This window comes from Polypterus senegalus, chromosome 11 (genome assembly GCF_016835505.1).
Source record: "Polypterus senegalus isolate Bchr_013 chromosome 11, ASM1683550v1, whole genome shotgun sequence".
NCBI classification, from domain to species: Eukaryota; Metazoa; Chordata; class Cladistia; order Polypteriformes; family Polypteridae; genus Polypterus; species Polypterus senegalus.
The window spans coordinates 116,625,276-116,650,325 of record NC_053164.1 but is presented as its reverse complement, the minus strand read 5'-3'; the positions used below and the strand labels follow the sequence as shown (position 1 = coordinate 116,650,325).

The 25,050-nt window shown below is 37.7% G+C and overlaps 1 protein-coding gene across 1 annotated transcript in view; it reads left to right on the top strand.

Moving 5' to 3' along the window:
- Positions 1–21,414, top strand: part of si:dkey-220o5.5 (actin filament-associated protein 1-like 2) — a 162,834-nt gene extending 141,420 nt beyond the window's left edge. The window contains exons 12-16 of the mRNA XM_039769561.1: positions 1,362–1,482; positions 3,302–3,401; positions 3,850–4,025; positions 19,179–19,289; positions 20,892–21,414. Of these exons, the coding sequence (XP_039625495.1) occupies positions 1,362–1,482; positions 3,302–3,401; positions 3,850–4,025; positions 19,179–19,289; positions 20,892–20,918 (535 nt within the window). The 3' untranslated portion in view covers positions 20,919–21,414. The remainder of the gene's footprint in view (positions 1–1,361; positions 1,483–3,301; positions 3,402–3,849; positions 4,026–19,178; positions 19,290–20,891) is intronic.
- Positions 21,415–25,050: the final 3,636 nt, after the last annotated feature.

The window sequence follows — 25,050 nt, the reverse complement described above, 5'->3', positions numbered from 1 at the left end:
CTGGCACCCTACCCGGGGTTTGTTTCCTGCCTTGCGCCCTGTGTTGGCTGGGATTGGCTCCAGCAGACCCCCGTGACCCTGTAGTTCACATATAGGATGGCTGGGTAATGGATGGATGGATGGAGTTTACTTTGCAGGCCAAAAATGCCATGAAGGTCTTGAAGAAATATATACTGAATGAATACACTCATTGATTGCATTTTCAAAAGGTATTCATTCTGTGTTTTTCCAGTTTGTCTAAAATTAATCACCATTCATTGCAATAATGTTTAAATTCGAAACTGGTTGTGTTAATAGGTTAAACATTTGCGTTATGCAGCTCCAAAAATCACATTATGTTTTCCGAATGTACCCATCATGTTTTTGGCATCATCAGGTTGGGTTGACTCACATCACTAGTAGGCTTGATTCCCCTCTGGATAACCTTTCTCCAACTCAGAAATTTGCTTTCAGGCTATTGAAAATTATAACACCAGTTAGAAGAGGTTTGTTACAACCCAGCTTTAATTTACTTGTAAGAAAGCATGTAGAGAAGCAAAGAGTAGATTATTGTAAGATGTTAAGAAAAAGTGCCAGTCATTGTTGATGAGCATGACTCTCTACCCGTATTGCATCCTCTTGTTTTCTGTTTATCTGGAGAAATGCTGAGGGGATTTCCTTTCACTGTTCTGCTGTTAAATATAGACACCTGCTTTTAACACTCAGGTTTTTACCATTAGAAAGGCAGTGACATCATATTCATGTAATAGCATAAATTGCATGACTGGATGGCACTAAAATTTGAGAATAGGATGAAAATGGAATACATTTTATCTGTAGGATGCCGTGGGCCATTCCAAGTACGTCCAACCCACAGTGCATTTTCAAAGCCATTTATTGCACTGGTTGAAAGGCAGGAATTAAACCTGGGAAGAACACCAGCCCACTGTAAGACACAATCGTAACTAATTTAGAATTATGAATTAACACGTACAAGCTTGGGATTGGGGAAGTAAAGTAAATTGTCTGATGAAAAATCAACACAAACATGAGCAGAACCACACATACAGTGATTGGACCTCAATTTAAAACTGGGATCCTGGTGTGGTTAAACAGCGTCACTGTTAATGTTATCAAACATCTATCTATCAGCTAAAATATAAAGTATTGGCATCCTTATCTTCAGGCTAGTAAAAGATTCAAATGCTGAAAAGAGGTTTTGATGAAAAGAACTTCTGCAATCTTTGCAGTCGCTTCAGGGCATCTTCTTTCTTGCTTGATTGAGTTCATTTCTGTTTTGTGTATTTTGTCAGAAGTCTGTTTGATTTTGTAAAAAGTGTAACTGAATTTTTTTTTTTTTTTATTTCTTTTTTTTTCTCCAGTGGCCTGCTGAGTCGCCGCTTTCCAGCCCCAAACATGTACATTGATGATCCTTTTCAGCAGCAATCTGGAGCCAAGCATACTGAGCCAGTTTACTCTAACACAGATGTTTTGGAGCAAATGGTATCGTTGTAAACTGATATCTTTTAAGGTTACTGGGCTTTATCCTAAAAAACAATTAAACAGTCATGATGGATTGGAACAGGAATGTACTGGCAACGGAGAGAGGGAAACCCCTCCATTCCCAGAGGCTTTCCTATTCAGACTGTTTTCTCTTGAATGCCAGCTTTTTCTCTTTTTTTTAAGACTTGCAGCTTTTTCTAAAGCATCAATTAAATTAAACAAATTGACTAATTAATAGATTTAATTAGTTAGCACTCCTTTGTTTTATTTTAAGGATGCCTTTAAGTGTCCTACATTTAATGCATCCACACCCCTGTCCATACACAGAATTCAAATGTAACTGTATTTATTATTTACTTAAAACTTTGCCCGTGGTATTTTTTTTAATCACAGTTCTCTGCCAAGTTTGTTTTTGCTGCCACACTGTGGTCTGAAATGGCACTGTGCTGTTCTTAAATCTGTAAGATTTCTACATTACTGGCTATGTTACCTGTCAGTGACAGGTAATAAAATAAATGTTCAAATATTTGGTATCTCTTGCCTTACAGTGTACTGTCAGCATTCATCCTATATCTTTTTTTGGTATCCTTGTGTGTCTCAGCCATGTCTTGGCCAGCGCTCCATTTCTTGATCATGTTTTTAAGTCTACTTCTCAGACTCTGACATTTCAAGATGCGTTGCTTGCTACCTGTTCAATTTTTGACTACCACCTAGATGGGCCCCCATTATTTGCTGTGAAAACGTCATTCATATTCTTGTAAATACCTCCTGTGTTTGAAGGTGACTCTTAGTGTTCCTCCTACACCTTTCCTTGGTATCCTTGTGTCAACCAGTTTTGCCTGCTCCTTCCAGTCTTGATCATAATTAAGCAACCAAAGCAAAACTGACCAATCAGATTACTCAGAGGGACTGGATATACATGCAGATTCAGTAGTGTTTTATTATACAGTAGACATTAATAAGCCACATAAAAAAATAAACTGGCCTTCTGTCTTTTATCGTATCCATAAGTAGTGTTGTCTCAGAATGATGAAAATTTCAAAGTATGGGTAAATTTTAAGGGAAACGATCTCTCAAGCACAGTTCCAAATGCTTGCCTAGGCCTACTAAAGCTATTTTGGTCATATGTGATTGTCCAAGGACCAATAAGGATACTCAAAGTTGGTCATCTGTTGGCTCACTTTGCATCTTAGAATTGTTTTACTGCTGTTTTTTTGACTATTTAAAAGCAAATCAGTTAGAAATATATAAAAATGTCAGATTGATGACTGGTAATAATTATTTTGTTCTGGCTAGAACAAAACCCAAGAGCCATTGTTGCCCTGCAGCAGCTGAGCTGAGGGCTCCTCAACAGATCAGAGGGATGCAGATCAAACCATGCAATTATCTATCTGGCATTCAGAGTAATGTTATAAAATTGAAAAATTGATTATCTGAATGAAGAAAAATTGATTTCTGAAAAGGGACTTGTCTATTTAAATACTTTTAAATCCATTTCAGTTAATTGTGTGTAGTTTAATTTTCTCTGTACTGAAATATCATTTTTAAAAACTCATGCTTAAAGGGTCTGTAAATTTCACATACAGATTGTGTAAATCAATTAAACTTAAGTTATCTTCTTTGTTTATGAGTGAACCTGTTCTGGGGTGTGAATATATTGTAATTATTCCTATAAAAAATTATGTAAAAACTCACTATGTGAGCACTCACCTTACAAGCTTTTTAAGGAACAAATTTTTTTGTTTAGTCTGCCTTATGTGTACAAACCTGAATGCTGTCCCCTGTTCTCTGATCACTTTGTGCATACATTTGTCTTTAGATTCTAAACTCGAAAAACATGTCTCTGGCAGAGGCCTCACTTTCCAGAGTTTCCTGCACCTACAGTAACAATGAAGTCTCTGTTAACCACTCCACACAAAGTAAGTAAAAACTCATGCAGGCAATGGCACAAAACTAAATTTCACCTGTGGGACAGAGTAGCATTTCTTATCTTTCTGCCTTGAACTGCTCCAATTCAAATACCAGAATTCTTAAATAAAGCCTCTGAATTCCATCCATCCATTTTCAGAGTTTGCTTTTTCCATTAGAAAGTCCTAGACTGAAGAATTCAATTCCAAATTAATCAACTCTATACATTAGATTTAATTATTTTTTACATTGGGTACCAGTGTTGATTAATTTCTGTGACATGCCAAGTGACAGCTAATTGAGTGCATCAACATTACATAACTTCTTTAGGATTTCAAAATTTTATTTGAGCCTTGCACATTTCAAATAATGAGGTCTACTTCTTAATTAACCAATTTTTTTCAATTCCCTACCTGCTATGTTTTTCTAGTAAACTATTTCCAAACACTTTTTTTGCAGACAGAAAGCCAGAACTGAAGGTTGAAGACAGGGTTCACAAACTGGATGCCCCCACCAGGACAAAAGCCAGGATGAAAGCTGGCTCAGAAATGAACCTGCTAACAGTGGGAAAATCCATAAAGCGCACTTCTTTTAGGCAATCTTTGGCCTTCAGCAGTGACCCAGCAGGATCAGAGGTAATAATGAGGAAACTGCAGATATATATATATATATATATATATATAGCCCCTCATAATATAAATATATATTTTCAGCTCTTTGTTTCTGTGCTTGGCTGTGTTAATGTGCGTGTACCTAACACGTGTGAGGTGTGCTAAGATGGCTCAGTATAGTTGTACGGACTTGCTTAATATTGGAATGCGATGCCATATGGACATTACAAGAAGTTACCAGCAGATTCACAGCAAACCACAGGATATGTCAAGACCTCGATGAAGGGTTGACACCCGTCCTTTAAAATACGGAATCGTCCCGTATTTGATAATGAAATTGCGCTTGGCCCCCAAGGGATGTGGCCCCCGCTGCAGTATGCGTCCCATATTTTTTTGTATTAAAAGTGGTAACCCTACCACGAGGGGTTCCTTGGATTGTTATCGTGTCCGAGAGGTAGTGCAGACAGCGTTGCGAGCACAAGCAGAACATAGGATGCTGGGTGTGCCTACTGGTTAGACCAAGGAAGCAGCCACATAACCCCTCGATACCAAGAATCTTCTTCACAAGTACCGGGTCTGTTATCCACAACTTAGACAATCTGGAATTATTGATGGCTGCAAACTTCTATGATTGTGAAAGTTGTGTGATGATCATCATGGAAACCTGGCTGCACCCGCTTATCCCAGACACTGTAGGTTAACTGGCAGGCTGTACCATCTACCGCTTCGACAGGAATGGAGAATCTGGTAAGAAAAAACTGCGGTTTTATTTGGTGTGCTACAGTGACTGGTGTACATACAGTAAAATGTTATACACAAACTGCTTTCCTGATTTGGAAGAAATAACAGTTTTATGCAGACCTTTCCAAGGGAGCTGACAGTAGTGGATCCTTACTGCTGTTTATATCCCTCCTAAAGCTAACATTAGCTCAGCTCAGATATGATCAACAAACATCAACAGGCTTATCACAATGGAGTACATATTGTAGCTGTTGATTTTAATCAAGCATGCCTAAAGGTGTTCCACCTTGGTGCTTGTTGTGTTGCTTACCTCTATGCTTCTAAATTGCGTTTTGTGTGATTTTTAGAAATTGTATTTAAGCGACTATTCACACTGTATCGTAAAGTCTCCAGTCATGAGCAAGTTTGTTCTGATTGACATTCCACAGTGTGGTTGCTCAAACTATACATACTGTATGTAGTGCACATTCACAGTGGTTGCTGCAGAATGAAATTCAAGACATCAGAAAATCAGCTTGCGAGTGAGCTCACACTACAAGACAACAGACTGAAATTTTCAACATGACAGAAATCCTTCTGATCGTGCAACAGCCCTGATTCTTAGAGATAATTGGGCATCGCAAACCACTGTCATACTGCAAGTGAAATGACGATCAATGAAGCTGAAATTCAGGCCGATTCAGAAAATAAGATGATGATTGCAAATAGGACTTTAACTCAATGTATGCCCAGTTTAAGATGTTTATGCTACGTAAATGCCCAGTGTAGGCATACAATTATGCGTTTTCAGTCATTTTAGTGAAAATACTTTTGTATGATGTGAAAATGCTAGTGTGGATTAAAATTGTTCTCATTTAAAAATGCTGTTTTGTAGATGTAGCTCTAAGTGTGTATGTGTCTTGAAAGTCGAAGTTCTGTGTGAGGCTGGTTATGTGAAAGGTGGACATTGTAATCTTTGGAAGTTGTGAGCATACCACTGAAAAACTGACCGAAAGCTTATGTAACATGAGTAACTTGACACAATTTTCATGGACATTTGTAATGATGTTTGCTGCTTTTGTTTCCCCCCATTGAAGCTCCGTAAACTTTGTGATTTCTGCAATCCGAAAAAACATAAGGTTAAAGGTTTGTGCTGTCCATTGCAACAAACAGTACAGAGTAAAACTAATAAAGTAATTATCATTTTTGGGTGGAGTGATACACATAACCTAACTGGCAGCATTTCCCATAGATAATTTGTTTTATATTCCATCATACCTGATCTAAATGTCATCGTTCAGCCAACGCACTTGAGCATCATTTAGACCCAATGATTACCATGGGATGTTTCACACACTGGTGACAATACTATACATTCAAGATTATAGCTCAAGGGATGCAGGGCAGACTGAAAAACTCTCCATCAATTTAATGACTACAGCAGAGAGTTTCCATGTTGGATAAGGTGATGATGCTATTTGATCATATTGAATAAAAGGAAAAGTTGCTGTTAATCAGGAAGTGAAACTTAAGAAGTGTTTTTTTTTTTTTTCTAATTCTCTATCAAATAGGTCAGACAACATAAATAGGTGAGATACACTCAGTCATTTACAATTTGATGACATTTAAAGAATGGATCCCATAGCAGCTTTTATTGGAGAAGCCACAAGAAAATTCACTTCATAGATGCAGAAATTCAGTGTTTGAGTTTGCATGTAAACACTTTTTTCACAGGATGTTTTATATTTGCTGAAAGGTAATGGTTACAAGGAACTGTGTGCTTGAAGAATGCATAAGATAAGCCTACTTTTTCTCAGAGAAAAGCTAGCCAGAATATGCATTGTATCACATTTGCTGTACCAGTTTTGCTGCCAGTGAAAATAAGCAGAGGCTTTTCAAAGCTGTAAAATGAGAGAGTATCTTTATAGGTTCTTTATTCTTTTCTTTTCTTTTCTCAGTGCATTAGAAGGAAGGTGGTGAGCATTTAGTCCATTACTCCCATTTACTCCCATAGACTAAGTTACAGAGCTGGACATGTTTATAAATATTGCAAAATCCTCTTTAATAAAACCCCTGTGTGCGTCCAGGTGTCCGTGTGTGAGTGTCTTCTGGTGAAGTGTGCATGCGCGGGCCCCCTCAACGCATCGCACCGTGCCCTGCCCATGAGCACGGCACCGTGGACGCACACACACTGGAAGCTGGGCACACAGTGAATGGCCTAGCCACGGCCGCGCATGATAAGTAGTAAAGGACACCATTGCTGGGAAGAGTGCTGATTGGGTAGTTGCAGCCACACATACAATAATCAGCTGCACGCTAACACAGATTGATAAAATACTTGCTGGGGAACTAAACAGTACTTGCTGGGGAGACGCCACGGGCACGATTACCAGGTACACACTGGTACATCAGTTGCTGGGGACACTCTGCTGATTGCCCACTGTTGTGACAGAAAATTAAAGTCATATTACGGACATCAAAGCCAGTATTACTGTCAGAGAAAATTACAGGCATTTTACGGAAATACAAACCAGTATTACTGTGAGAGAAAATTAAAGACACACAATACAGTGATGCATATTGCAGCCACATACAAGCCAGTATTACTGTAAGAGAAAATATTACGGACATATCTACTAACAACATGCCACCCAAAAAAAAAGGACACGTCAAGTAGGACAAAAGACACAGACAATCAAATCCTATATAAGCAACATCTCCTGGAAGAAGGGTCATCTCAACAAGTAAACATCAACAAAAGAAAGGCTGAAAGACAAAGAAAAATACGAGCAAATAGATCGATTGAAGAAAAAGAAAATGAGCGTCAGAAAAACGCTTAAAGAGAAAGACTCAGAAGAGCAAACCTTAGAAAAAGTTGGCATTTACTTGCCAGAACCAGTATTCAGCCACGATCAGTTATATGTTGCATTATTAAGAGTTAGAAGTTTTCCAGATGTTGTTGTCAAGGTTGTAGATGATCCTGAACAAGGCAAACTGTTGCCAAACTCAGACAGAATATTTACAAGAAATGTTGTCTATAATGAAATTGTATAGAAAAATTTCATGAGGTTAAAAAGTAGAAAATTTTACCTAAATATCTTCTACAGATATTGTGTCTTACAGATTGTGAGAAAGTTGTACACTAAGGCAATATTAATTATACTTACTGTATTGTCATATACGTTTCTATTTTATTTTTGTTATTATTTTACTTTAGGCTTCTAGCAAAAATATTTTTGACAAAAAATAATTAAGACAAGAAACAGAATGAGGTCAAGGTCCCTTGCCATTTAATATAGACTGTTCCTACTAATGCTTATGCACTACTGTTCTAGCGCCCGTTATTGTAACGGGCTTAATGTCTAGTAATTTAATAAAAACCTTGAAAATGAAACAAAAATTAATTTCACTGTATATATAAAATGTACGCATAACCATGAGCATTTTCATCTGTTCTTAATTCACCTAGTAATAAGAATATATTTCAATGTTAAATGCAGCACAAGAAGCTCTGAGGAGCACAAAAGGCTCAGAAAGAATTGCCTTAAAAAATAAAGGCAAGGCAGTTAAGTCCCAAAGCATAAATCTAGAAATCGAAGTCTAAAGCAGAACACAGAGGTCAAAAATGCAAATAATCAGCAATAAATAAGCTATGACAGTGAAATGCAGCAATGGCCAGCACACCGATTACCAGAACTAATAAAAACTGCAGGTTGGCTCCATGCTCCCACCCGTCTTTGGGAGATGGTCCGGGTAAATGAGGACACAAATAGCAAGGGGTAGGTGTAATAGCGCTCAGTGCTTTTATTTAAAACAAAGTCAAAAAAACAGGTGCTCAAAAGTGCAGTACAGAAAGTTCAATAAATAAATAATCCTTCAAAACAGTGCAAAAGTAGAGGTTGAAAACAAGTCAATAAATAATCCTTTAAAATCAAGGTTAAAAACCAACACTGACTTGCCATTGAATGGGTAAGCCATCCATGATTAATTTAATAATGACTGGACTCCAGCACAAAGAAAATCTCATATACAGTATACCTTCACTGCACACCACGTGCTCCCAAATTAAAAATGTTGTACCAGTTCATTTGCAAGTTTTGAGATAATGTTCTGCCAATGTGAATTCAAACTTCAGTATAACAGTATGGAATAAAATCAAGTTAAATCCAATGGATTTCCTCCGGGTGCTCCGGTTTCCTCCCACAGTCCAAAGACATACAACAACAACAACATTTATTTATATAGCACATTTTCATACAAACAGTAGCTCAAAGTGATTTACATATTAAAGAATAGAAAAATAAAAGACACAGTAAGAAAACAAAATAAATCAACATGTATTAACATCGAATAAAAGTAAGGTTCAATGGCAAGGGGGGACAGAAAAAAAAAAAAAACTTCAGACGGCTGGAGAAAAAAATAAAATCTGTAGGGATTCCAGACCATGAGACCGCCCAGTCCCCTCTGGGCATTCTACCTCACATAAATGAAACATTTTAAAACATACAGGTTAGGTGCATTGCCGATCCTAAATTGTCCCTAGTGTGTGCTTGGTGTGTGGGTGTATGTGTGTGTGTGTGCTCTGCGGTGGGCTGGCACCCTGTCTGGGATTTGTTCCTGCCTACAGGCCTGTGTTGGCTGGGATTGGCTCCAGCAGACCCCCGTGACCCTGTGTTAGGATATTGCGGGTTGGCTAATGACTGACTGACTAAATCCAATTAAGTCTTGTAGAATGCCAAAAATGAATAATAGAATATTCGTAAATGTTCTTAAGTCTGTTGGTCAGCATAGTTCCCTGCCTGTACTGAAATAAGCAATGGTAGTTGCACATTGAGGGTCGTGTCCTATCCGAGATCAAGTCAAGAACAGAAAAACTATTCACTGACTCCATTGTGCAATGCTGAACAGACCAGTTGTAAGATCAAACAAAAAGCCAAGACTAGATGTGCTGTAGGTAGAAAACGAAGTGGCCGGAAACACATTTTCACCTCCACTGTTACATTGTTTCAGGTGTGGCCCATACTCCTGCTTAGTGCATGTCCTTTTCTTCACAGCTCTGAACATTTCTCGGCTAAATCATTAATGTCAGAACCAGTAATTGTGATTTATTAAACATTTGTAGTTACTAGTAGTATTGTCATGTATGCAGACAACAGTGACATTCTTACTTGTATGTTCAGCACATTCTGGCACGTGAAGAACAAGCATTTGAACATAAAACTGGGGGCACAGGCGACATCTTTACAGGGTTTCACTGGTTTGTTTACTTAATTAAAAGCTGAACAAAACAGCCAAAAGGGGGCTGTCATGCTTTGACCCCATGATGAGTTTTTTTTTTGGCCCAGGATTTTATTTTCTATTTAATGACCAGTTTCCTACTTCATTTGCCTATTTAGTGCCATGTGTTAGTCCTCGGCCTCATTTGTTTAACATTTAACTTGTCTGAGTCATTTTGTTGTGTTCTTTATTATCTCTGAGCTTTTATGCGCCAGGCTTAATTTCCTTGTCCCGTTGATTTAGCCTTTTCGATTGTGTTTAACATTCACACGTGTAAAATCTTAGCCTTTCTAAGCATCAGTCATATTTCATCCAAGCCAATTTATGTTTATGTTAGTTTATGATGCACTACAACTGTTTACAGTGTACATTTGGCACTCAAGATGTTAAGTGGCTTACTCAAGGTTCCATACTGAGTCACTGTTGACTTTGTGGTTTAAAGTCCAATGCCTATGCCAATACACCATGCGGCCTACCATATCATTTCACGATAGCTAGAATTTCAGAACGTAATGGTTCATCACTGATACTAAGATCTGGTTGTGAAATCTTCAGAACATTTGTCAAGTTAGAAATTTTCCAAGTATAAATAGACTTTTATTTTTATCCTTGGAAACAGGATCAACTTGACATTGTCTGCAATTCTGGGTATTTAGACTAATTTTATTTCACTTTTGGCACTTGACTTGCACAGACTCCTAATTTATTTTTTACAAATAATATGTAGGCTTGTGATTAAAATTGAACACACAAGTACAGCTTAATCTGGTTTAACTCATTTTTCATTATGGGCCTTATCTGTGACTCATGGAATTGTGTAGAGCTGCCAGGGGTCTAGCTGTCAAATTTATAATTAGTTCACAAAAGAAACTGACAAGTGACTATGCAGCAGCCAATTCATTTTGCTGAAGTGATTTGTTATCTGAAAAGCCCTGTGAACTTTGCTTTTTCCTTTACTCCTTTTTTCCTTATCCAATGCAATCCTTTTTTCTATGCTAATGAAAAGCAGATGTGTGGTCTCTTAAGTAATAGGAAAAAAAGTCACCAAAACCTGCTCCCCTAGCCATCATGTCTAAAGTCACTTTTAACAATGTGTTACGTTGGAAGATTTACAATATGCTATTTATAATGCCTGTCTTTGTTAAACATGCCAACATTAATACAAATACTATAATACTAAAAGAATATTATTGAGCTAAACTAAAACAAGAGAACCTGAACTGCAATCCATTGTTCATTTTCTACACATCAGTTGCTTTTAGCCAGTTAAGTGATATTTATTTTCTATCATGGCCGATAAGTCTTGTGCAATTTACACAGATGTTATTTGTTCAGTTGTAAATACTCAGCACTTAGACATCACATTTTACATGTAAAAAGAGGCATGCCTTTGTTAGAATGGTGTCTTTAATATTCAACACCAGACCTTAAAACTTTGCAGCAGAGAGTCACATTAATTAAATATTTCATGGTCATTGCAGTGTTGTAGGGAACTGATGTTTAACCTTGAAGAACTAACCTTAAATGTGGTACTAGTCTCTTTGGGCCTCCTTCTCTCTCTCTGTCAACTGTATCTCAAAACAAGAATGTTACCCTTTAAGGTCATCTGTGTGTCCTTAGATCAATGAGCAGTGTAATAGTTGCACCACAGACCTTGGGACAGAGGAGGCAGAAGGTTCTGTTTTGAAGCTCCTTTTATAAATCTGGATTCTTCCTCCTTTTTTCCACTGCCATCTTTTGTCCTTCTCATTAACAAGGTAGTTGGTTACAAAGTGAAGTGCTGCTTGATGAATCATGAGGGACCATAGGCACATTCCATTTTTGTAAGGTAGGACTTGAGGATGTCTGAACTATTTCCTCTGACCGTCCAAAGCTCCTTGACCACAGCTTAGCTGGGAGTTGAGTCTAAAGCATGTCACATTCACCTTCAGACATCTACAGCACCCGTTTAGTGTGACCAGTTAACACAACCTATTTTCTTTTGAGGTGAGGCAAGAAGCCAAAATATATAGTGAGTGGGCTTTATACACGCTCCTCATAGAAAGTGTCCCAGTGTGGACTTAAACTTAGTTAGCCACTGCAACACACTCAAGTAAATGTTGCAGATGTATTGATGGAGTGCATTTTATGGCAAATAGCAGTCTACAGCGCTGGTCATTAACAATCCTTCCTTTAAACAAAGTGATAGACACAAATCTAATGATAGACACAGGTATCAATCAGTCTTTGGTTATTAATTAATTTATTTCTTTTCTGATAGGATGCAGATGGTGACACTGAGTGCAGGTGTCTAATCACCACTCCATTATTTACTTAACACTAACAACTACATTTCACAACAATGATCAGCCTTGATGATGACAAAACTCTGACATGGGCCTATCTTATTCTACATCCACACTACAGCGTTTTCATTTAAAAACAGCGTTTTTAAAAGAGAATTGTTTTTGTCCTCACTGGCATTTTCACATTGTTTACAAAAGTATTTTCATCCATACTAAAATGACCAAAAATGCATATCACATCATTGTCTGCCTACACTGGGCATGTGTGCAGCATTGACATCTTTAAAACCGAGCATACACTGTGCGACTTTGGCACTATTTTAAGACTGATTTCCCGCCATTGAGTTACGTATATACTTGTGGATAAGTCGGGAGTTGATTTTAACATATAATTTCTGGTATTTTATAATGTCGGTTGTATAAGTCGAATTCAGAAAACTCACGCTATTGGTCCAAGAGATTATGATATGCTAACGCCCACCTGAGAGAGTAACCACAGCACACACTGCCTTTTTTTTCTATGTATTGTGCCTATGTGACCACACAATAATTCCCGAACTATTCCGAAGCAATGTTTGCACTGATTTGTGTTTTTTGTATCTCATGCCCTCATACACCTTTATCGTAAGAGCATCCCTTATCTACGATGGAGATTTTAATCAGAAAAAAATATGGAGCTGGTTTTAAATTAAACGTTGTTGAAGTAGCAAAAGAAATTGGTAACTGTGCTGCTGCAACAAACTTCTATGCGCCTGAGAAACTGATGAGAGATTGGAGGAGGCAAGAAGATGTAAAAAAAAATAATAATAATTTAAGCGTTGCATATTTGAACGGGCGCATAAGTTGGGGTCTGATTTTATGATGGATTTTTCAGGTGTCAAGACCCAACTTATATGCGAGTATATACGGTACTTTCTGAGTCGGTGTGAATTTCAGCTTCATCAGCCATCATTTCACATGCAGTATGAGAGTGATTGCCATCTTACAATTAGGCTGTCAAATCAGAAATTTCAGTTTGCTGTGTTGTAGTGTGAGCAGTCTCATAAGTCAATTTTCTGATGTTGCCATCACATTTCCTGAGATTCATTGTACAGCAACCACAGTGAGGGTGGATTGTACAAGTACAGTTAGGTCCATAAATATTTGGACAAAGACAACTTTTTTCTAATTTTGGTTCTGTACATTAACACAATGAATTTTAAATGAAACAACTCAGATGCAGTTGAAGTGCAGACTTTCAGCTTTAATTCAGTGGGTTGAACAAAAAGATTGCATAAAAATGTGAGGCAACTAAAGCATTTTTTTAACACAATCCCTTCATTTCAGGGGCTCAAAAGTAATTGGACAATTGACTCAAAGGCTATTTCATGGGCAGGTGTGGGCAAGTCTGTCATTATGTCATTATCAATTAAGCAGATAAAAGGCCTGGAGTTGATTTGAGGTGTGGTGCTTGCATGTGGAAGATTTTGCTGTGAACAGACAACATGCGGTCAAAGGAGCTCTCCATGCAGGTGAAAGAAGCCATCCTTAAGCTGCGAAAACAGAAAAAACCCATCCGAGAAATTGCTACAATATTACGAGTGGCAAAATCTACAGTTTGGTACATCCTGAGAAAGAAAGCAAGCACTGGTGAACTCAACAACGCAAAAAGACCTGGACGTCCACGGAAAACAACAGTGGTGGATGATGGTAGAATCATTTCCATGGTGAAGAGAAACCCCTTCACAACAGCCAACCAAGTGAACAACACTCTCTAGGGGGTAGGCGTATCGATATCCAAGTCTACCGTAAAGAGAAGACTGCATGAAAGTAAATACAGAGGGTGCACTGCAAGGTGCAAGCCACTCATAAGCCTCAAGAATAGAAAGGCTAGATTGGACTTTGCTAAAGAACATCTAAATAAGCCAGCACAGTTCTGGAAAAACATTCTTTGGACAGATGAAACCAAGATCAACCTCTACCAGAATGATGGCAAGAAAAAAGTATGGAGAAGGCGTGGAACAGCTCATTATCCAAAGCATACCACATCATCTGTAAAACACGGTGGAGGCAGTGTGATGGCTTGGCGTGCATGGCTGCCAGTGGCACTGGGACACTAGTGTTTATTGATGATGTGACACAGGACAGAGGCAGCCGAATGAATTCTGAGGTGTTCAGAGACATACTGTCTGCTCAAATACAGCTAAATGCAGTCAAATTGATTGGGCGGCGTTTCAAGATACAGATGGACAATGACCCAAAACATAGAGCCAAAGCAACCCAGGAGTTTATTAAAGCAAAAAGTGGAAGAATTCTTGAATGGCCAAGTCAGTCACCTGATCTTAACCCAATTGAGCATGCATTTCACTTGTTGAAGACTAAACTTCGGACAGAAAGGCCCACAAACAAATAGCAACTGAAAGCTGCTGCGGTAAAGGCCTGGCAGAGCATTAAAAAGGAGGAAACCCAGCATCTGGTGATATCCATGAGTTCAAGACTTCAGGCTGTCATTGCCAGCAAAGGATTTTCAACCAAGTATTAGAAATGAACATTTTATTTTCAGTTATTTAATTTGTCCAATTACTTTTGAGGCCCTGAAATGAAGGGATTGTGTTAAAAAATGCTTTAGTTGCCTCACATTTTTATGCAATCTTTTTGTTCAAACTACTGAATTAAACCTGAAAGTCGGCACTTCAACTGCATCTGAGTTGTTTCATTTAAAATTCATTGTGGTAATGTACAGAACCAAAATTAGAAAAAAGTTGTCTCTGTCCAAATATTTATGGACCTAACTGTATATTTTAAACCAGGGGTTTTCAAACTCAGTCCTGAGGACCCACTGTGGCTGCAGGTTTTTGTTCCAACCAGTTTCTGTTTTTAACTGGACTCCTGGGCTAATTAAGTAAACTATTATTTCCCACATTCTGTGTTTTGGAACAATATAGAAATTAAAAAACTAAGTATGGTAAAAAAAAAAAATGTATTAAAATGTACTAAGCAGTTATATAGGAATAATATGCTTTTTTCTTTTAAAAAATATTTAACAGTGTATAACAATACTTTTCCTAGTGTTCCAATTTTTATTTAACCCATTATTTACTAATTAGTGCGTCTGAAACTAAAATAGTGGTGGCCTTTCATGATTCAGTATTGTTTGGCTGGGTGTCTTTTTTAATTCTCATTACCAAGATAAAATGAAGGGAGCAAACTGCACAGAAAAAAGGCAAAATATAATGAAATCAACAAAAGAGTTAAGCCTTTACATCTATAGCAAACATAGAAATATTTCTAAATGTCTTCTAAATGTAAAAATCATGCGGCTGTGCTCTTCTGAATGTAAAATAAAAGAAGAGGAAAAAACGCCAGCTAATTAAATGAGATCAGTGTTATCAGATGTGGTCACCGATTATGAATTTGCCTGAAACATAACCTACAACAACAGTGGGTCCCTAGGACTGAGTCTGATAACCCCAGATCTAAACAACTATGTCATGGCATATCAATTGGATTGAATGCACTTGTGGAGTTTGAGCACATATACGACTAGAGACTACTATGTAGTGTGAGTGGTCGTTTGACCACAATTTCTAAAAATTGCACTAAACACACTTTAGACGCAGAGAGATTAGAAACACAACAAGTCCAGTAGAAAGCAACGTTTCTATGCCTGCTCTGTTGGAATACGTTTTTCGTTTGTGAAGGGTAACCAATCAGCGAATGAGACGTTGTAATGAGCATCATCCAATCAGGGAACCAGAGTACATTTTTAGAAATCTTAATTTTCTCACATCCACACTGAAACACCACACTGGTGTTTTCAGAAATATACAGTTCTTAAGAGAGTTCATAACTCTCTTTAAAACTAAGGGCCTGAATGATTTACATACAAGGTACACTGGTTAAACAGTGTAGCCTTAATAGTCTGAAACATTAAAACAACCTTAGAATTGATGATAAACTTAAAATCCCTGGCCCCTCCAACATTAATTTTGTCCAGGTAAGTTCACTGGAGACTCTGTAACACTGTGACATTTTAAAGAAGTAAATTGTAAACAGTACTATAATACTTCCCTATGTGACATTTATGGTGCTTTTCCACTGCATAGTACGGCACGACACGGTTCAGTTCAGCTCACTTTTGGAGGGTTTTCCACTGGGAACAGTACCTGGTACCTGGTCCTTTTTTTAGTACCACCTCAGCCGAGGTTCCAAGCACGCCAAACCGTTACCAAAACGTGACGTGTAAACTCTGCTGGTCACTGATTGGCCGGAGAAAATCGTCATTACTGCGTCACTGGCTATTCTTTTCTTTAAAGGTACACACACGCGTAAGTTTGTGTCCCGTCTCTCCATCGCTGGACGCAGTTTGTTGCATAAGTGGATGAATGTTTCTTCAGACATTAAAGTTCTCCAGCCACTGAGTGTTTGTAAAACCGGGAACAATCACATCCCACCACTCTGAAGCACGGTTAAATGTCCAAACAGATGGTCTGTTGCGACTTTTTGCAAAATGTGGAAGATCTGTAATATACAGAATCAGCATTTTAATGTTACACTGGCAGTTAAGTTCATTTTATGCTTTGCAACAGTGATAAAAGTTAGCTAGTGATGTGCTTTTTTTAGATGCTTACCCTTGCGCGTCGTCGAGCTAAAGTGTTGTCGTTGTCTGCGTGTTGTTGTAAAAGTTTCACGGTGTCTCGGCAGTAGAGGCGGCGCAACTATAACAACACGTGAATAATCCCGCCCACTCTAAAGCGGTACTAAACTGCAGTCGAAACGCAAACTGAGCCGAACTGAGCCGAACCAAGGTGAGCTGTACTGAACCGTGCTGTGCCGTACTATGCAGTGGAAAAGCGCCTTTACAGTGCATCTGGAAAGTATTCACAGCGCATCACTTTTTCCACATTTTATTATGTTACAGCCTTATTCCAAAATGGATTAAATTCATTTTTTTCCTCAGAATTCTACACACAACACCCAATAATGACACCGTGAAAAAAGTTTACTTGAGGTTTTTGCAAATTTATTAGAAATAAAAAAACTGAGAAATCACATGTACATAAGTATTCACAGCCTTTGCTCAATACTTTGTCGATGCACCTTTGGCAGCAGTTACAGCCTCAAGTCTTTTTGAATATGATGCCACAAGCTTGGCACACCTATCCTTGGCCAGTTTCGCCCATTCCTCTTTGCAGCACTTCTCAAGCTCCATCAGATAGGATGGGAAGCGTCGGTGCACAGCCATTTTAAGATCTCTCCAGAGATGTTCAATCGGATTCAAGTCTGGGCTCTGGCTGGGCCACTCAATGACATTCACAGAGTTGTCCTGGAGCCACTCCTTTGATATCCTGGCTGTGTGCTTAGGGTCGTTGTCATGCTGAAAGATGAACCGTCGCCCCAGTGTGAGGTCAAGAGCGCTCTAGAGCAGGTTTTCATCCAGGATGTCTCTTTACATTGCTGCAGTCATCTTTCCCTTTATCCTGACTAGTCTCCCAGTTCCTGCCACTGAAAAACATCCCCACAGCATGATGCTGCCACCACCATGCTTCACTGTAGGGATGGTATTGGCCTGGTGATGAGCGGTGCCTGGTTTCCTCCAAATGTGACGCCTGGCATTCACACCAGAGTTCAATCTTTGTCTCATCAGACCAGAGAATTTTGTTTCTCATGGTCCGAGAGTCCTTCAGGTGCCTTTTGGCAAACTTCAGGCGGGCTGTCATGTGCCTTTTACTAAGGAGTGGCTTCCGTCTAGCCACTCTGCCATACAGGCCTGATTGGTGGATTGCTGCAGAGATGGTTGTCCTTCTGGACGGTTCTCCTCTCTCCACAGAGGACCTCTGGAGCTCTGACAGAGTGACCATCGGGTTCTTGGTAACTTCCCTGACTAAGGCCCTTCTCCCCCAATTGCTCAGGTTAGATGGCCGGCCAGCTCTAGGAAGAGTCCTGGTCGTTTTGAACTTCTTCCACTTATGGATGATGGAGGCTACTGTGCTCATTGGGACCTTCAAAGCAGCAGAAATTTTTTTGTAACCTTCCCCAGATTTGTGCCTCGAGACAATCCTGTCTTGGAGGTCTACAGACAATTCTTTTGGCTTCATGCTTGGTTTGTGTTCTGACATGAACTGTCAACTGTGGAACCTTATATAGACAGGTGTGTGCCTTTCCAAATCATGTCCAATCAACTGAATTTACCACAGGTGGACTCCAAGTAAGCTGCAGAAACATCTCAAGGATGATCAGGTTTAACAGGATGCACCTGAGCTCAATTTTGAGCTTCATGGCAAAGGCTGTGAATACTTAAGTACATGTGCTTTCTTAATTTTCTTATTTTTAATAAATTTTCAAAAATCTCAAGTAAACTTTTTTCACGTTGTCATTATAGGGTGTTGTGTGTAGAATTCTGAGGAAAAAAAAATGAATTTAATCCATTTTGGAATAAGGCTGTAACATAACAAAGTGTGGAAAAAGTGATGTGCTGTGAATACTTTCCGGATGCATTGTAAAAACTGCATGACTAGTCACACACCCATGTTTTGGACTATTAAAGAATGTCAGTAACTTCCTAGTACTTACTACAAACCATGAGATGCACAAACGAAGCTTCTTGGGTTTAGAGTCTTCTGTGCTAATTGGACAGATTATGTTTCTCTGAAATTGGTTGATGATCACTAATATCCTTCTGTTGTATGTTTGTATTGTTTTATTTCTCATGAAGTTCCATGGCATTGTTATGGCAACAGAGACAAAGAAAGTAGGAAATGCAGGCAGTTCCTTTTGCTTATTATTTATTTTATATGCCTGATTTACACATTTTGATAAAAGTTAAATAATTATGGAAAACTATTACTGGTTGACCTTATATTGGAAATTGTTTTCTACTTAAACAATGGACTTTTCATGTTTTTTTCTGTTCCAGGGTGGTTTTCTTACACCCCTGTTAAGGCGGACAGCATCAGCAAAAAGCTGCCTTAAGCGAGCACCTTCTTCATTTCTGATTGAAAAGAGCAAATGCTTTCAGAAGAAAAAGGTGGGTGTTTGAAAGTAGGCGGTGATGTTGTTGCACTTCTGTTATTAAACTGACTGGGGATAAACCAGGGAGCACTTCTTTCAAGAAATCTGTGTTTCCTTCCTTTAATTCACGTACCTTCTCTCCCTGCTAATTAAGTTTTTAAGCCAGTAAGGCTCCACGTCTTTTAATATGCGATCATTATATTATATTAGTGCCAATAGGCTGCCTGTCAAGAATTGTTACGAGCATGTACATATCACGTTAGAACATCATATAGAAACTATGAATTTTTATTAACCTTTCTATTCCTCTGTTTTCTAATACCTTATTGAAATACTGAGTTGTCGGGCACATGGGTCCATCTTTGGAGCAGCAGAAGGCCAGTATATCAAAGATCACATGCAGGTAGAGCTGCATGCACACAGCAATTTAAAAATGGCATTCAACCTGACAGTTGGAAAAATCCTCATTTGCACATCATATGTAAATACTGATTTTCAGGATGATGATGTACAGTAGTACAAAAAGAACTGTTTAATAAAATACACTTGGAAAGCATACCATGCACTGCACAATTTTTCATTTAACATTAACAACATGTTACAAAAAAACTTCTGATCCTGTGTGTTCCTCACACATGTGGTACAGCATTTCTGTATGAATATTACAGAGACAATGCAAATGATAACTGTAATATACAGTTGGTTGTCTTTACAAAACAAAAAAAAACCTCATAAATAAAGTGTGTTTATAGTTACATCAAAATTTTAGTGTGCATGTCATTTTTGTTTTCAAAATGGTGATTCTTTTTGGGGTCCTAAATAATCACTCCAAAAATGTGCCTAACTCGACTTCTATAGAAAATCATTAGAGATGAAAAACCTTGGCGTAAGTATGCAACATTAATTAAAAGATTGGGTAGATTGATCAACTCAAAAGGGGTGAGGCAAAGATCACAAAAACACACTGATATTCCTTACACATCAATTTAATAACAGAAGCTGAAGCCTAGGAAAGATGGCAGTACAATGATTCACTAATCAATTTACTGTAGAGACATCAGTTATTATTAGTAGTACAGGTAGACACACTTTATGACTATACAGCCAGAGTTATAAGCAGTTGAGATATCTCAGCCACATTGGGATAAATAAGCATTGCTTCTCTTTTCATTTACTTAATTGTGAATAATTCTTAAGATAGTGTGTACAATGACACATACATTTTTTGACGCATGTGTCTGCCTGGATTGTATTAAGGGCTATCAACATTTTTTTTTTTTTGATCAATTTCACATTTCCTGATGGTGACATGGGCTGGTATAGTGTTTGTAAAGTAGCAGTGAAGAGAGCAGGCAGACAAATGTTAATGGATGGTTGCTTGGCTGATAGATTATATTAAAATGTCCAGTTTATAAATAAAGCAACATTTATAATTTGGAAAGGGGAAGTTTCTGAATGGGGTTGGCTGGCGCCTTGCCCAGGGTTTGTTTCCTGCCTTGCGCCCTGTCTTGGTTGAGATTGGCTCCAGAGCACCCCCGTGACCCTATAGTTAGGATATAGTGGGTTGGCTAATGGATGGAAGTTTCTGTAAGTTACTATTTTTTTTCTTATTTTACAGGATTTGGAGACCAAGGCCTCTATTTAGCTCTGTTTTTCTACTTTGTTTGGAGCTGTATGTCTTCACCTGATCTTTGCTACAGAACTATATATTGCACTGAATATATTAATAATATGCATGTGGATCATGCATTTTTTAAGATTTTGTACTTTTGATATTAATTAAAACTTTTAATTTTTTTCAATGTTCACTTATTGTTGTAATTGTTTTCTTTGACTCTGTTATAATGGCAGATTTATTTCTAAAGTTACAACTTACAATTATTAAATACTGTATATTGGTTTTGATTAAAATGCCTAACTGTTGAAACATGACCAGTGTCTGACAATTTTTTTAAAAAGGAAACAGTCTTTTTTATATATCTTATGCTATATTAATGGAGAGACAGGCCATAAAATTATTTTTTATTGTGTTATTGTATACTGTGTTACGTGTCAATGTTTACAGATGGAATATACGCTAAGCAGATACAACACATAGAGTACTTTGCATCTGCACTGAGTTTAGTGCCAGATCAGAGCGAGCAACTTTAAATATAGGGGGTGACATGCTTGGGGCAGAAGTTAGTGTTGATCCACCATTCCACTTGTTAATTCCACACTTGTCTGGAGGACTTTTGAGTGTGTTTCTGGAGTCATGAGTATTGACTGTAACCAGGATGATAGAAATCTGAATATACACCTTTCCAGGAATTTTTAACTTCCTTAAAATGTAATGTAATGCCATGCTGTTTGACAGATTTTGGAGATCAGCCACCACTGCCTGTTCCAGACCTCCTTGTTGAAAATAAGGCTCTCCTTAGGGTCCATGAAATGACTAAAACCTTAGAAGAGATGTGATAAACCTTTTAAAGCTGACAAAATTCAACTTTTGTGGTGTGTACCATAGGGCATAGTCACAACACCTAAATATTGAATATCAAAACAGTTTAGTTAGCTGTATTATTCAATGTGGAGATTAAGGGCCTAGGCCTTTTCTGCACCCTAAGGTTACCTGCCAGAGAAAGTATATTCTAGGAATCATTACATAATCTGGTGATCTAAAGGTCCAAGGAAGATAAAGTCTCTGGTAATTTTCTCCAAATATCATTCATACTCTCATCCAATCAGCATAGGCCAAGCTTTTGTTTTTTGTAAACAAAAAGCCAGTGTCATTTATACAAGGTGAACTGCTTAACTGAAGAGGCACCTGTTTTTTGTCTTTATCTTATGATTTTAAATATTTTTATAATGGCACTAAAATTAATCTTTTTTAACCCATAATGTTTGATTTCTCTGATCCATTTTCCTATTCGTCCTATTGATCAGGTGCAATCAATAGCTAGACTGTGTGACTATGTTTACTGAGTATGCTGACCAGGCGTACAGCTAAGATTTAAGGTAAAAAGATCTGATGGTTGAAATTACAAATGAACAGAGAAGAGGCAATCTCCACCTGAGTTTCCATCATTCAGTAAGTAGGGCCAGATAATAACTAAAGTATCCATCAATTCATGGTTGTACCTCATGCATTAGAGTAGCTGCATTAAATAGTCCTTCATATCAAATTATTTCAGCATCCATTTAAGAGCACACAGTAAGCGGGGAAATATTTTATGTAAAGTAGTGATGGGTATTTTGATTCACTTTACTATTGAAAAAAGCCAGTGTTTATTCACTTCACTTTTTGATTCTTTCAAACTACCCAAGTGAAATCAATTAGGATAGTATTAGAATCTGGTGCATACGACAGGCACATTGGTGGGGGTGGGCAAATTGTTTGTATATATGAATAATTATACATTTAACACAGCAATAATTCTGAGGACATTGTTCTGTTTCAGTAAACATTTAAAATATGTAATGAAAATGTGCAACTCATTCTTGGGTAATGATTCATTCACAAATCAAATGAATGAGAATCGTGTAACTTGTTCTTGGGTAATAATTCAGTTGGAACCCTAAAAAAAATTAATGGATGATATATGCATTCAATGAACCAAAAAAGTGTTGCTTAGGTAAATTTGAAAGCAAATAATCGTAAAGAATTAGAATACTGTGGCATATGGTTAGCACAATTACCCGGCCAGGACACCTGCTGGGTGGAAGGACCAAAGGAGAGATCATATTTAGGGCATTATATTCCCCAAGACGTTAGAGGGCAGCCGCCCCCGGGTTGCTACAACACCACAGATTCTCACAAGGCATGCCAGGAATTGTAGTTTGGTGCAGCCCTGTTGGGGTTAGAGGATTTGCTTCCGCCACACCCAGAATTGCAACCGGAAGAAGGTCAAGAAGCACCTGGAGCACTGGGTTGGGAGTTGGAGGACAAAGCTTGCAAGGATGAGTGGAGGCGACAGAGGAAGAGAGCGAAAGAGGAGAGAAAGAAGAAAGGACTGTGTGTTATTTGGAGCTTTGTACTGTTGTGTAGTGAACAGCAAAAGAAAAACGCTTCCCCACATAAATAAAGGTGTGCTGTGTCGAACGTGTCTCATCCTGTCTGTGTTGGGGTTTGGGGAGCAGCTGGTGGTCCACAATACTTAAATAAGATTCAGTTTTGTGTGACTAATTTGTTGAATGTGCAAAGGGATATACATGTATTAGTTTAATATTACAGTAAAGTTTATAAGAATTGCAATAGCAAATTATACAAACATATAAGTCTGTTTTTACTGTATTGTATTTGTAGGATGAACGAGAGAATCATCAATGACAGAGTTCTTTTTCGCTAATGATGATTTAAAATCATGTAGTACTTTTATATGTGCTTTAAACATCTGAAACAATAAATCAGACAGCATGACACATGCACTTTAGAATTCTTTTAGAGTTTTACTTAATCACTTTTTGCTCACAAATCACTTCCAATTGTTCGCTTAAGATAACCTTTCAAAAAGAACAAATCATTTGTGAATCGGCCAACACTAATGTAAAAGCGTGTTCTATTCAATCATTGGACAAATAATTACAGACCCCATTGTAGATATTTACAGTAAGTTTAAGCACAAGAGCAGGGTCCTTTTATATATGTGTACATCTCCAGCACATCTTAGTGGAATAATTATTAGAGGAATATTCAGAATAATTCTACCAAATGAAATGAATTAGAATAATGCCTGTCTACATGTAATAAATTATACATTTTCTTGCTAGTCTGTATGCTTTAACATCAATTTTATCCTTCACTGGTCACACAAAAGATGTAAGCTCTCAAAGAGCAAAAAGACTTGAAAAGCATGTGGGGAATTATTCTTCAGTCATGTTGATTTTGTAATATTCTAAAGACCTGGTTTCATAGGTGATATCTTACCTTTGTAATTTGGTGGTTGTTTCTTTTAGAAATTTCTAAAATGCATTATTCCACCTGAACATCACTGCTCTAGTTGCTGTAACTTCACGGAATGTTTTTAAAAAGCTAATCTGCAGGACGCTACCTTTGTTACTATTCCATTTGAAAGTTTGCATTTGAATTAGTAGGGATCATAATTTAAAAAATTATGGCTTATCTTAGTAACAAACAAAATGTACCAAGGAATTCATTTCAAGTTACTTCTGGTCACCAGCCTTGTCTTTGCTATGTCTGTTTGCATAAATGGTGTTGTGTATCTAATTTGCTTCAGATGCACTAGACTGACATTTTCTAAATGACTCTCGACATGTTCACCAATATTCAGCGTCTGTTACCATTTATCAGACTGGAAAAAGTAACAAAATAATTGTTTTGGCTACAAGATCACTTGTTATTATTTACTGGATGGCCAACATTAAGTATTCCTGAGGCTGAACAAATTTAAATTAAAAATCATCTTCAGTTTCAGATCCAAGAAGATACCGTATTACCATAGTAAAGTATCGAAACCAAGAGAATATGTAAACTGAAAAGTCAATAAACACAAAGGTCACAATGAGATTACCAATGAGATTCTTGCTGTAAAATGATCTTTTAGTCAGCTTGTATCCACTTTTCATTTGTTCTTGACACACAGTATATATATACTATGTATATGTATGGTAGTTCGCTCTACAGTGTAATCTTTTCATTATCAACGATTTGATAAAATTAAATAAAAAACAATTTTTGTATTTAGTAGATAAATACCAGCACAAAAAATAAATACAAATAAATAAATAAAAGCTCTACTGAAAGCTCTGTTTACTTTATAAAGACAATCATTTCCCAA